General features: G+C 37.9%; 1 protein-coding gene across 2 annotated transcripts in view; it reads left to right on the forward strand.

The window, feature by feature from the left end:
* ppp1r9ala (protein phosphatase 1 regulatory subunit 9A-like A) overlaps positions 1–15,301 on the forward strand; it is an 88,883-nt gene that overhangs the window by 35,928 nt on the left and 37,654 nt on the right. For both annotated transcript variants that reach the window (XM_073047206.1, XM_073047205.1), the window contains 8 exons: positions 1,997–2,129; positions 3,207–3,327; positions 4,731–4,835; positions 8,714–8,852; positions 10,337–10,462; positions 13,109–13,338; positions 14,182–14,278; positions 14,368–14,515. In XM_073047206.1, coding sequence (XP_072903307.1) covers positions 1,997–2,129; positions 3,207–3,327; positions 4,731–4,835; positions 8,714–8,852; positions 10,337–10,462; positions 13,109–13,338; positions 14,182–14,278; positions 14,368–14,515 — 1,099 coding nt within the window. The remainder of the gene's footprint in view (positions 1–1,996; positions 2,130–3,206; positions 3,328–4,730; positions 4,836–8,713; positions 8,853–10,336; positions 10,463–13,108; positions 13,339–14,181; positions 14,279–14,367; positions 14,516–15,301) is intronic.

The raw sequence follows: 15,301 nt of genomic DNA on the forward strand, positions 1-15,301 counted from the left end.
AATGTATTTCCAGAGGAGAATTTTGCACAACTCAACTGAAAATTCAGAACCTCAATTAGAGCCATACAGCAAAGTACAGCATTAATACAGCAACTGTTTATCCTGACCAAGGCGTCTATCTGAACTAGTCCCACTTGCTTGCTTTTTTCTCTAGCCCTTTTCTGTCCATGTAGCTTAATGTGTTTTAAGCATTTGTAATTGTACCTGTCTCTACAGCTTTCTGTGGCATCTCATTCCATGTACCTACCACTCTCTGTGTGGGGGGAAAAAATGCTCCTATGGTACCTTTTGAATATTTCCCCTCTCACTTTAAATTTGTGCCTTCCTGTTTTAAATAACGCTACCCTGAGAAAAAGACTTTGACCATCCACTTTATCTACTCCCATCATGATTTTATATACATCTATAAGGTCAACATTCAAACTCTCTGATCCAGGGCCTATGAAGCCTCTTATAACTCAAGCCTGCATAACTGGAATTCTCGTGAACCTTTGTTATATCCGTTAGTTTAACAAGCTCTTTGTTATGGCAGGATGACCAGAAGTGCACACAAACTCCCAAGTATGGTCTCACCAGCGACTTGTACAATTGTAAGGTAGTCCTTGCTCCCGTACCCAATGTTCTGACTCATGAAGGTAAACATCCCATCAACGTCATCTTCACCAACATACACTAGGTGCTGGAGGAACTCAGCAGGTCAGACAGCATCCATAGAGGGGAAATAACTGTCTACCAGTGTAGCCAGATTTTTATTTAATTTGGATTGAAACCCCTCAAGGAATGATCTTGTGAGAATATACATTTTTGAACCTGAAAGATAACATTTTTCATTGATATTTTATATAAAAACTAAATAATCACAATATTCATGCAAATTACCATTTTGTCAAATAGCCTGTAATGTTTACACATTTTATATCTTTGTCACACCAATTGTACTCTTCCCCAGAATGGTGAATTAATTTCATGTGATATAATTAATGGTATATATTTTTAGTCTTATTTTTCCAGATCTTTTCATTCCTAACATCTGAACTTCTGATAACTGAACTACCAAATCCTTCTGCTCTTCCACGGTACCTGGCCTTTAGCCATGCAAGTGGGACTTTGTATGTGCTAATATTAATACAGTTTGCCACTTTTCCCTATTTTACCATTGTTATTGGTATTGATTTGAAATTTGTTTTGGATGAGAGGGTCAAGGGAAGTATTGTCCAAATCTACAAACAATCTTGCTATGGGAAGCACTATTAATAGTCATCATAACTAACTACTGTTCCTCCTATTTCTGAATTTTATGCAAATTTGGTCACCTCTCTCCCAGTCCTTTATCCATGTAAAACAGAATCAGACCAGAATAATATACGCTAAGCATTTTATTCTAAACATCTTAAAGATGTTAGTAAATATCTTTAAAAGCATACTGTTATTGATATACAGTATAATACTTGTGTCATGTTATATTTTATCCTGGATTGTTTAGTTATTTTTCTAAAAATCACCTACTAATAGGGGACTGGCAGCAGCTGCTTTATGAGTTGACAGACAAACCAAATCCTGTGGTCTCTCTTGCCGCCTTCTATTAAATAAGATGGAAACTATTATTTTTCTTTCCTTCAGCTGCACAGCTCTCTCCAGTCCAAGAGTTCTCTATGGTAACTAGCTCAGTGGTGATTGCTGGTTAGATTGAATAAGTGGATCACTGAAATTGAAATTTGAGAAAGGACTGCTAACATTTAATTACTTTTGCAATGCAGTCACCTTTGTATAAGGTAATACATTAGACAATACCCACAGAATATGGGCAGCAACTGAAAGGAGTGAAATAGTCATTTTGACAGTGGGATGTGGACTTGCAAATTGTGAAATATCATGAAGTAATTTATTAGGCAGATAGGTTTTTGTACAGAGATTGAATTTTCCCTTTTTGAATGAGCCAAACTGAAATTAGTTGATTTGAAAATAAAGGACTTGTAATTCAACCTTTTTTTTGCAGGTTTATAGTACCTATTCAAATGATGACTATGATAGGCGAAATGAGGAAGTTGACCCTGTGGCAGCTTCAGCAGAATACGAATTGGAGAAGAGGGTGGAAAAAATGGATGTTTTTCCAGTTGAAATTGAGAAAGGTGAGATTTAAAGTGCCATCTTCCTCAACTATCAATTTGTTTCAAAAACATCAAATATATTTAGTGTGCATCAAATAATGAAACTATGTAATCTGACACTCTTCGGAAAGATATTTCAATTCTTTCCAACAGCTGCATTCTAGTGGCATAACTTTTAGCTATCAAAATGCTTCATTCTAGAATTGATTTCCTAAATCTTTAACTTCCCTATATTTCTCCTCATCCTCAGAATATTCCTTGATACTACTTTCTTTAACATGGTCACAAATTAGATTGCTGACTCCCCATGCCCAAGTTACTGCTTGACATTTCAATTTAACCATTTCATTGCACACACCATTTTGAAATACCTGGGGATATGAATGGACAATAAACTGGATTGGTCAAAGAACACTGAGGCTGTCTACAAGAAGGGTCAGAGCCGTCACTATTTCCTGAGGAGACTGAGGTCCTTTAACATCTGCCGGACGATGCTGAGGATGTTCTAAGAGGCTGTGGTGGCCAGCGCTATCATGTTTGCTGTTGTGTGCTGGGCAGCAGGCTGAGGGTAGCAGACACCAAAAGAATCAACAAACTTATTCGTAAGGCCAGTGATGTTGAGGGGGTGCAACTGGACTCTCTGACAGTGGTGTCTGAAAAGAGGATGCTGTCCAAGTTGCATGCCATCTTGGTCAATAACTCCCATCCACTCCATAATGTACTGGTTAGGCACAGGAGTACATTCAGCCAGAGACTCATTCCATCGAGATGTAACACTGAGCGTCATAGGAAGTCATTCCTACCTGTGGCCATCAAACTTTACAACTCCTTCCTCAGAGTGTCAGACACCCTGTGCCAATAGGCTGGTCCTGGACTTATTTCCACTTGGCATGATTAACTTATTATTTAATTATTTATGGTTTTATATTGCTGTATTTCTTTCGCTATTCTTGGTTGGTGCGGCTGTAACAAAACCCAGTTTCCCTCAGGATCAATGAAGTCTGTTTGTCTGTATATTTCACTACGATAGGCGATAAATGAACATAGTCATTGCTTAACAACAAATTAATTTTGTGTAAAAATGCATTTAAAATTTAGGTGAAGGTGGACTTGGAATTAGCATTATTGGAATGGGTGTTGGTGCAGATCAAGGACTTGAAAAATTGGGAATTTTTGTGAAGACTATCACTGAGGGTGGAGCAGCATATAAAGATAAACGGTATGACATTAACCAATTAATTTATCTTCTTTACAATTTGGTGTATTGACATTTAGGTTGATCCAGTTACAGTCTTTTGTGTTCTAGCTATTTTTGAGAAATTAAGAATGAAATATACTGTGCTTGCAATAGAAACACGAGTTCAACATTTATATGGAAATGTTTATTTTTTGATTAATTTACACAGTACCACTGTATTTCCATAAACTTTTGATCTTAACATTGCAAATTTTTTAAAAATGTATTGAATCCACCGAGTAATAGGTCCTTCCAGCCTCTTTGAGAGCTCTTCCCAGCAACCCCCGGTTTAACCCTAGCTTAGTCACGGTACAATTTATAATGACCAGTTAACCTGCTAACTGGTACATCTTTGAATTGTCAGAGGAAACCCATGCTGTCACAGGGAGAACGTACAAACTCCTTCTAGGTAGTAGTGGGATGTTCTGAAATAAGGCTACAAAGCTTGTATAGTGTAACATATTTTGAATAACGTACTACTCTAATATGTGTGGTAATGAAAATCATCAATCTAAAATATCTTCAAAGCTGTTTATTGCTCTCTGGTCATCCACTTGCTAAATCTGTGGTTACTTCGAGCAGGTGCACCAGTATACATGTCCACAAAGAAGCTAACCTGATCAGGAAGGCTCTGAGTGCTTATTAATCTCACACAAGTGGTTTGTTAACAATTGGGAGATTGGAGATGTTCAAGAACTGTTAAAAATGAATGATTTGCTTACAAAATATTTTCAAATTGAAGTTTATTTTCAAAAATTATAACATCTTAAAGTGATAGAAGACACCTAAAACAAACAGATCTAAATTAACGTGGCTTAATCAGGAAAATATAATTACCTGTAACTTGGCTATCTTCTGTGCAGTATTCACCTCCATCAGGAAGTGTGGAGTCACTGCATCTGCAGGAGGTCTAACCTGCATTGTTTGTTCAAATTGTCACCATTTTGTCTGAAATTTTTAGATCATTTGGCTTATTATTGAATTCAAACCAGTATTTTTCTAACATCAACAAATTAGCATTAAAAAAAGTTTTCATTTATAGTTCTTAAATTTCAGTAGTTGCACATTAATTCAAAACTGTTCTTGTCATTTCTGATATTCTGTCATTAACAGGCATTTTAATGACAAATATATTTGTTGGTTTTCTTGTGACTCTGACTTAAGCATGATCTATTTTAAAGCAGCATTGTAATCTGGGTGTCTAAAACTTTAGAATGACTTAAGAAATAAAAGACCTTTTATTAGCTTAATTATCTGAGAAAATCAGTCTCATTTTAATGAATCAAATAATAATTTGCCTTGTTACTGTATTTTGCTGCTTGAACTTCACAAGATAAAACATATTGAATCACAGAGTTGTACTTGTATTCTTCATTTTATTGCAGAATCCAGGTAAATGATCAGATAGTTGAAGTGGATGGTGTCAGTTTGGTTGGTGTTACACAAATGTTTGCAGCCACTGTTCTAAAGAACACCAAAGGCTTGGTCAGGTGAGTAGTTGTAATAAATCAAGTCATACAAATGAGCTGATGGGCTTGCATCAGTTTGTTAAAATTAGAGTACGAATGCCATGAGTATTTTCATACCACAAGTATTGATCTTGTTTCAGTATTAATTGGACTAATTTTGTTACTTACAGTGTAAGAGAAGGTAGCACAATGATTATGTTCCTGCAGTTGTAGGACCTGGACTATATGGACTGAGTTCATATTCAGTACTTTAGTCTGGAACAATAAGCTAGTATCAATGATGATAACCAAACTGTAACTGGTTTTTCTAGTTTAATAGTGTCCTTAAGGGAGTCAGATTTCCTTTTCCAAACTTGTATGGTTCATATAACCTTAGACCAAAGCTAGTTCATATCTGCTTTCTTAAATTGTCCAGCAAAACATGCAGCAATTCTGTCTACAGATTTATCTATGCACCTCCAGATATTTTATTTTGGTGAATTTGATCATGATAGTGTTCATGACTGTTGTAGAAAGATAGTCAGAACTGGTCATTGCTGAGCACTTGTGTGAGCTGCATTGTACATGTACCTATTTGTCTATGCCCAAATTCACTATCAGTGAAATTGCAAATAGATACACAGATAAATAAGTGAGTAGCTGTAAGAAATTATTTCACTAATATCCTAGTATTGAATTGTTATCATGTAAAGACAACATTTGCCCTTCATCCTAGCAGTTACTTCAGACACTGGAGTAGTGGTCCCTAATTGTGATGGCTTTCCTTTTTATCCAGTGCCTCTTGATATGAGATTTTTGAATTTGGCTCATTCATTTATGTGTGGATCAATGTTGTCATAAAATCTGAAACTAAATTAACTTGATGAAACAAGTGAGCAGAGTATAGGTCAAATAAAAACAAAAACTGTAAATACTGGTAATCTGAAAAAAAAACAAAATACTGGAAATACTTAATGGCTCAGGCAGGATCTAGCAGAGAAAAACAGATTTAAGGTTTCAAATTCATGACGTTTTGGTAGTTTTACTGATACTGCCCTCTGCAGTTATTATCATGAAAGGAAAGCTTATGGAGAGATCGTTGGGCAGATAGGATGTTTGTCAGAATAGAATGATAGAACATTCTCCACTTGATGGAACGAGCTGTAGTTAAAAAACTGAATACACTTAATTAGCACTTATTCCGCAGCTTTCAACCTTCACTCCTGTCAGCATTGCCACAGTATGTCTACAATGTGTACCATCTAGAATGTGTACTACAGCAAATGGCCAGTCTTCCAGTGCAGATTCAGATTAATTTATATATGCCAGGATGCACTGAAATTCATTGCTTACTTGAAATTCACAGATTTAAACAGTATTTGTGGTAAAACTGCAATCAGTAAGAATAACCAACAATGCCTCCATCACAATTATCCTCAACACTACGGCCCCACAAGACAAAGTGCTTAGGCCCCTGTTTTAGTCTCTAAACACTCAAGACTACATTGGCAGATTCAGCTCTAACTCCATTTACAAGCTCGCAGATGATACCAGGTAGTGAGCTGAAACTCAAATAACAATAAGTCAGAGTATAGGAAGGAGAGCCTAGTGGCATTGTACCATGACAACAACTTTTCCCTCAATGTCAGCAAAACAGAAGAGCTGATCATTGACTTCAGGAAGGGGAGCAGTGCTTGTGCACCTGTTTACATCAGTGGTGCTGAGGTCAAGAGAATTGAGAGCTTCAGGTTCCTGGGTGTGACCTTCACCAATAGCACTATCCTGGCCCAACCACAAAGATGCCATGGCCAAGAAAGTGCAACAATGACTCTACTTTCTAGGGAGGTTAAATAAATTTAGCATATCCCCTTTGGCCCTCACCAATTTTTAGTCATTGCACTGTAGAAAGTATCCTATCCGGATGCATCACGATTTGGTATGGCAATTGCTTCACCTAAGACAGCAAGAAACTACAGAGAATTGTGGACCAGTTCAGCACATCATGGAACCCAGCCTCCTCTCCATAGACTCTGTACATTTCTTGCCGCCTCAGTAAAGCAGACAACTTAATTAAAAACCCCACCAACTCCCAACATTCTCTCTTCTCCCCTTCCCCCACTTCCATCGAGCTGAAGATACAAAGTTTGAAAAATGTATCACAGTTATAAGACTATTGGCAGTCCCCTAGTACAATAAGATGGACTCACGACTTCAAAATCTACCTCTATGGTCTTCACCTTTTTGTCTACTTGTACTGTACTGCACTTTCTCTCTAACTGTAAGACTTTATTTTGCAATGTTATTGTTTTCTCTTGTACTACAATGCACTGTTGTAATGAAATGATCTATGTGGAAGGTACAGAAAGCAAAGTATTCACTGTACCTTGCTCCATGTGACACTAATAAACCAACTTATCAAATACAGTAACAAGTGCAGAACATCAGAATGATGCAGACATAGTAATGCGTTCTGAAGTAGTGCAAAAAGGAATGCAAAAAACATACAACCTCTATCACCTGAAAGCACAAGGGCAGATGGCACAAGGCAGAAATACCACCTGCAAGTTGTTCTCTTAGTCATTTGGAAACATAAGGCCTTTTCCTCATCATTGTTGTATCTAGTTGTCCTGAACCTCCATCCTTCAAAGCTCTATAGGAGTACCTTTACACTGAATTGCAATGTTTCCAGTCAGAGACGGGCAAGAAATGCTGGTCTTGCCAGTTGCTCACATCATAAAATGAGACAGTTGCGGTGTAGTAATGCATATCATTGTGCTGTACCCCTAAGGAGTAGTATATTTAAATATATTCAACCCAGGTAAATGTGTTCAACCCAGATAAGTGTGAGGAGGTACATTTTGGTAGGTCAAATATGATGGCAGAATACAGTATTAATGGTAAGACTCTTGGCAGTGCGGAGGATCAGAGGGATCTTGGGGTCTGAATCCATAGGACTCTCAAAGCTGCTGCGCAGGTTGACTCTGTGGTTAAGAAAGTATATGATGCATTGGCCTTCATCAATCATGGGATTGAGTTTAGGAGCCAAGAGGTAATGTTGCAGCTATATAGGACCCTGGTTAGACACCACTTGAAGTCCTGTGCTCAATTCTGGTTGCCTCAAAACAGGAAGGATGTGGAAACCATAGAAAGAGTGCAGAGGAGATTTACAAGGATGTTGCCTAGATTGGGGAGCATGCCTTATGAGAATAGGTTGAGTAAACTTGGCCTTTTCTCCTTGGAGCAACGGAGGATGAGAGCTGACCTGATACAGGTGTATAAAATGATGAGAGGCATTGATCATGTGGATAGTCAGAAGCATTTTCCCAGCGCTGAAATGGCTAGCACGAGCGGGCACAATTTTAAGGTGCCTGCAAGCAGATACAAAGGAGATGTCAGGGGTAAGTTTTTTTACTCAGAGAGTGGTGAGTGCATGGAACGGGCTGCCGGTGACAGTGGTGGAGGCAGATATGATAGGGTCTTTTAAGAGACTCCTGGACAGGTACATGGAGCTTAGAAAAATGGAGGGTAACCCTTGGTAATTTCTAAGGTAAGGACATCTTTGGCACAGCTTTGTGGGTCGAAGGGCCTGTATTGTGCTGTAGGCTTTCTATGTTTCTATATGCAGAAAATATTAGAAATGCTCAGCAGAACGGTTGGCATCTGTGGAGAAGGACATTTCGGTTTTAATGGACGGATGTTGACCTAAGACGTTAACTCTGATGCCACTGATGCTGTCAGAACTGAAGAGCATTTCCAGAATCTTCTGTCTCAGTTCTGGTTTCCAGCAACTGAAGCAATTTGATTTTTGTTGAAGAGTACATTTATGAATGTGACTTGAAAGAAAATCAAACATATAAAGTGCTGTTTGTGTAAATAAAAAATAAAAGCAGAAATGTGTGTAAAAAAAAAAAATTTCATAGATTCCTTATTGGACGAGAAAAACCTGGACAGCAGAGTGAGGTTGCTCGGCTTATCAGTGAAACGTTAGAACAAGAAAGATGCCAGGAGGCATTTCTTGAGCAGCACCGTAATCGGTATAGTGGAAGCGATATTGAGCAGGTAAGAGGAATTACCACTTTGGTGATAAGCATGTGATAATGAATTTAGTTAAGAGATAAAGGCAAGAAAACGTTTGTGTGAATGATAAAGAGGCCTCTTAACCATAGCCTCATTATTGTAGATAAATAAAATGGAGCTCAACAGAAAGGTATATGGAAAGGGGATTTTAAAGCGTAGGAGTTCATAGCATTGAACTCATAGGAGTTCAAGGTAGTTTCTCAGAACAGCATGTTCTGGGGCCAAGCAGAGAGCAGGCTATTCTGGAATTGTGCAACAAGACGGGATTCATTAGTGACCTAACTGTGAACGTATCCCTCAATAGCAATGATTGTATTTATTTTGACAGTGAAAAGGAGTCCAAGGTTCATTTTAAATTTAAATAAGGGCAATTATGCGGTCATGAATGCAGAGCTAGTTAAAGTAAACTGTCAAATTAGGTAACACACACAAAATGCCGGTGGAACACAGCAGGCCAGGCAGCATCTATAAGGAGAAGCACTGTTGACGTTTCGGGCCGAGACCCTTCGTCAGGACTAACTGAAGGGAAAGATAGTAAGAGATTTGAAAGTAGTGGGGGGAGGGGGAAATGTGAAATGATAGGAGAAGACCGAAGGGGGTGGGATGAAGCTAAGAGCTGGAAAGGTGATTGGCGAAAGTGATACAGAGCTGGAGAAGGGAAAGGATCATGGGGAAGGTACTCAAGGTTATCCTTCAGAATACTCTCAGATTTCAAAAGTATAAACTATTTGTGCTTAATAAAATATAATGTATCCCAGTTTAACTTAATTTTTGTAAAGAAAAACATATAATTACACAATGATATGTTGCAGGTCAAAAGATTGAACAGAATATAAATAACAGTAATGAATATCTAAAAGATCAATAAGAAAGGAAAGAATTGGAGTAGAGAAAAGCTAACCCAAAATAATGAATATAGATAACTAGAATGTCAGTAGATACTTCATGAAAAACAAATTAACAGTATATGTTGGTCCTAAAGAAAGTGACTCTGGAAAATAAAAGCAGATAAATTAAGTACATTGTTTCAGTCTTTATTCTAAGGGAATACAGATAAAAATACAGCAATAGCTGACAATTAGAATTTGGAAGGGAGGAAGAAGATTGGGGAAAATTGCAATCATCAGGGAAGTGGGGCTCCGCAAATTGCTGGAGCTATGGATGATGAGTCTTCATCCTGGGATATTATGGATATGAATTATAAATATAAAGTTAAAGCTGCAAGTTTTGTGCGCCCAAATGATAGCCCAATGCTTGATCTTCAGCATGTTCAGGCAAATACAATATTATCAGTAAAAGTAATTTTTTAAAAAACTTAAATACTAGTTTACTTTATGATGGATGTTTAAGTTGTGTTGGGACAAAGGGCAAGAATTCTTAGTGTGGAACGTGGTCTGATTATGAACATGAAAAGATATTTTCTGAACCTGCTGTGTATCACATCAGTTTAATTTACTTTTTCCAAGTCTGAAGAATTTCCTGAAGATGAAGCTGTAGCTATGGGACTAGCTGACGTTTCTAATTTATCTGCAAATGATAATCTGTGTTTACGAAGTGATTTGGATTCCCAACTTGCTCTTAAGCTAAAAGAGGTAACTTCGTTGTATTTTGTGTATACTAAATTTCATATGTTCACAGTTAAACTGATACATCGGTTTTTCCTCAGCATGCTGCTGCTGCAAATGATTCAAAGTCAAAGTTGAGTTTATTGTCACATGTATTTACAAGTGTAATGAAAAATTTACACGCAGCTGCATCATCAACACATTGCATTGGAATAGGTTTATAAATCATAGTAAATGTGCATAAAGTAAAATACATTAAGTATTTTGTGTTTTGTTTTGACAAGTCCGTATATCTGTTTAATGTGCTTTTCAAAAATTGGCATGATTAGATATGTGTATTGTCTTTGTGCTTTTAGAGACCTGATTAACATTTTTATCTCACGGATTCTGCCTCCCTTTTAAAGCTATATAATTGAATTTTGTGTTTCCCCACAGTTGAGAGCTGAAGTTGAATTTTGTGATCTAAACATGGACATCATATTTAATTTCTTGACGTACAAACAAGCTGGATCAACTCAGCAGGTCAGGCAGCATCCGTTGACTGCTCATTTCAACAGGTACTGCCCGACCTGAGTTGATCCAGCTTGTTTGTACGTCTTGATTTGACCACAGCATCTGCAGTGTACTTTGTGTTTAATATTTAATTTCTTAAGATGTATTTTTGCCAGTTAATGAATGGAAAAGTACAGTATCTTTCTCTTAGCTGCTCAAGGCTCTGATTAACTATTTCAAAATGACCTGAAACTAAACTAGAGGGACAAATTTTCAGCAACTTTACAGAAAAGAAATTATCCACTCTGTTATTTGTATTAATGAACAAAGTTGATATAGCTCAATGTGTGGGTGAGGAAAAGAAGTAATGTTGGCAATGCTGTACACTTTATAGCTTTTGAGAAATCTGCTTAAATTTTTGAAAATGAAAGTAAGCACTGGGAAAAGGGAAGGAAGCATACCTTTGACTTCAGCTTTCATTGCAGATATAAATAATTTAGGGAAGGTCATGTCTGTCACTTAGACCATGTGCTTCTGAAAGTCAAAAGAAGGGGACAAACATTATCTTATTTTAATTGAATGTTAAAGAATATTGAATTTTAACAGCAAAGGCTTTTTGTGGAAACAGATTGAGTATCAAGATGTCTGAGGATGATTAAGGCTCTAGGCTCTGGCCACTGGTCTTTGAGGGGAGATAATAGTGATATGTTGAATGAGGAAAATTGTAGCTGGGCACGAGTGAAGGTTAGGAGAAATGATAGTTCTGGGGATGAGGTAGTATGGTAAAGTGAGATAGGAAGTGGAAAGGTCACAATGGGAATGAGTGTTGAGGGGAATTGTAAATGATTGGGAAAGATTTTAAAAGCCTCCATACCAGGCCGCGATGCAACCAGTCAGAATACATTTATAGACATCTGCAAGTGTCTTTGGTGACATATCAAAATTTCCTCAAACTCTTAATAGAATATAGCTGCTGGCATGCCTCCTTCATGATTGTATCAGTTTGGTCGGCCCAGGAAAGACCTTCAAAGAAGTTGATAGCGAGGAACATAGAGCTGGTTACTCTTTTCCCCACTGATCCCTCAATGAGGACTGGTGCATATTCTTCCAAATCCTCCTTACTGAAGTCCACTATCAATTTCCTAGTATTACTGATAATGAGTATGAGGTTATTGTTACGACACCACTCAACCAACTGATCTGTCTTACTCTTGCACTCCTCTTCATTGCCATCGAGATTTTACTAACATTGGTCTTGTCATCTATGAATTTATGGAGTTGGAACTGTACTTAGCCACGCAGTTATGAGCGTAGAAATTAGAGCATTGGGCAAAGTGCTTGCCTTGATTGTCAGTCAGGATGAGATCTTATCTACGTCCCGTATCCCAACGAGGAATTAGAGGATCCAGTTGCAGAGGGAGGTACAGAGGTAAAATTGATGGAGTACTAAGATCTAGACTTGCAGGAGTGGAGAGAATACAGAGAGGGAAGGGAATGACCATTTGGAGAGTTGGAAAACATAACTAGGAACTTGAAAATTTAAAAATGAAACCATAGTCTAGCCATAATTTTGTCTTAAATGTAGTTGTTGTGTTTCTTTAAATTATGCACACTAGATTTTTTATTTTTAAATATTGTTACTCATTTTGTTTGACAAAAGTACTAGTGGGGCTTTTAGTATAAATGGTGTGTGAACGTGCTCCAGATGGTTGTAGGTCATTAGTCAGGGTAAGGTGAGAGAATGACATTTCTACCATCACTACAAAACAAGCAGTTTTGTTAGTAGCCTGCATATGTGAAGTAGAGATACAATTTCATGAAAGCCTGTTATCTGAGTCCAGTGTTGAAAGAATACTAGTATTATCATGGTCACATGTAGAAATACTCAGCTCAGCTTAAAATAAAATCAAAATTACCTGGAGGAGACAGATACTTATGGAAGAAAATGCTATCATTATTGATTGTTCAAGTTCTTCAGAGATCAATAAGTGGCAGAGTCAGGATTCAAAATTTTTCTAACTTATATATCCACTCCCAAATTCATTTTATGCACAAGATACAGCAAAGGTCTGAATTGTGTGGATTTTTCAATTAGTTAGGAATGAAAAAATTACGTGCTTGTATAGATTGTTCCAGTGTTCCTCATTTCCATTTGCTGAGATTGTCCTTCATTCCCACTAGCTGAAAATCGCTGAAGCAGAGAAGATTGAGTGGGAAAATGCAAAGAAAAAGCTTCAGCAGAGTGTTGAAGAGAACAAGGAGAAATATGAAAAGGTGGAAAAATATTGGTTAGAGGCACAAAACCTTTGCAAATCACTGAATGAGCAATTAAAAGAGACCCAGTCTCAGTACGATGCATTAGAGAAGAAATACAACAAGGCCAAGAAACTGATAAAGGAATATCAACAAAAGTAAGCTTTTCATTCACTTGAACAATGAAGTAGCAAAGCTTGTAAACTTTATTAATAAACTAATTGTGGAACTTTTATGCCAGGTTTATTGCATTGTATTTCAATCTTCCTCCAACATTCCTTCCCCCCCACACCACCACACACACCACTTTAACCTCTGGTAATTTCATTCTCTAATTTGATATAAGTTCAGATTGAGCAAACGTGCTGATCGCTAACTACCAGTTCTACGTTGAACTGCTAGTAACAGCAATATGCAGATCAGTACATTCCAGACATCTACGTCTCTGCAGTGAAGCACGAAGTTGGAAATGTGCTGTATGTTAAACACACAAGCATATCAAGCATATGACCTCATGCTTCACTCCTGAACATATTGAATTCAATACCTTTCCATAGTTTGCTGATTAGAGAGCTGACTACACTGAGTTTCTGGCTTCCACAGCCTTGCATCCAGCACAGCCCCATCAAGCGATGTCAATGTCTATGGGAACTTTTTAATTGGAGGCTGAAAAGGTTTTGACAGTTTACTAAACCAAATCAGAGAGCTGGTGAAAAATATTGATTAACATGTTTTAAAGGTCTGGATGAAGTAATTGGTTAGGCACATGTACAAGGATCATAATTAAAATTCTTTGAGGAACACAATCATTGAGCCTTAAAGTATATGGCTATTGATTAATAATGTGGAATGTAAGTTAGATATTGTGGGTTTTCAATTAAATTTTCTTTACTTCTGCCAGTTTAGTGATTATTCTGTGCTTGGAGTAATTATAACTATTGTATTTCTTTGCGATAGTTACATGAATTTTCTACAAAATCTCAATTTTCTTTCTCTTTTAGAGAGATTGAATTTATTAGAAAGGAAGAGGATCACAAGAAAATTCTGGAAGATCAAGAAAAAGAACATGCAAAAGAGCTGAAGGATTTGCATGAGAAGGTTAGAGTACAATTAAAATAGTTACTCTTTGTGAACAAAGCACTTCAGTTTATGGAAGGAAATGCTAAATTCGCTTTTGTATCCTTCAGATTCAAGAGCTAGAAAATGAACTGCATTCTACTCGACAGACATCTACCTTGCTCAGCTGCAATGAACTGGACAAAGTAAAACCAGTGTTCGAAAATCAAGAACAATTTGAAGAAATTTGCACTGAAGAAAATGATGTGATAAACCTAAGTAAGTCAAAAACATGAAAAAATAAAAGTATGTTTTTGATGTCCTAATTTCTGCGTAGCACATTGAGATTAAATTGTATAAATGAAACTTTATATGTGACAAATTTTATGCTATATTACAGAAATTCACCTTGATTTTTTTATCATGAAAAGATATCACAAGGCCTTAATTTGCTGCACTCTACAAACTGTAAAGTTTGAAAGTGTAGTTCATTGATGTAGTGTGTGAACTTGGATTGAAAGATGCCTTGGTATGCGCATAGTGTAGTGGTGTGCTACACACAGCGCTGAAAATAACGACACGGAGTTGGTAAACTGCAGTTACAAAAAGATTTTATTCGAACTTCGTGGCCTCACTTTAAAGCCTTCCTGATCCCACCCTCCCCGGGCGTGGATGATGTAGGGGGCACGTATTCACAGTCCTGTCCCGCGCACGGATGCTGTAGGAGGCACGTATTCACAGTCCCGCGTGGGCTTTTCCCCTTGCTGGTGATGCAGACTTGGCGCCCTTTTGGGACTGGCCTTTATGCCGGCGCGCTGGCTATTTGTGAGCCGGTTCGAGTGCGCTAGGAAGTGGGTCGCCACATAACCCCCCCTGCCCCCCAGAACCGGCAATACACCCCCCAATGTCTACAGTCTGGGCCGGACCCTGTTTGGGAGGTCTGCCTCTGCGCCGCGGTGCCGGAAACTCGACCGGTTGCGCCACGTCCACATAGGCCGGTTTGAGTCGGTCCACTGTGAAAACCTCCTCTCTCCCCCCAACGTCCAGCACGAACGTGGACCCGTT

This window comes from Hemitrygon akajei, chromosome 5, assembly GCF_048418815.1.
Source record: "Hemitrygon akajei chromosome 5, sHemAka1.3, whole genome shotgun sequence".
Taxonomy (NCBI): Eukaryota; Metazoa; Chordata; class Chondrichthyes; order Myliobatiformes; family Dasyatidae; genus Hemitrygon; species Hemitrygon akajei.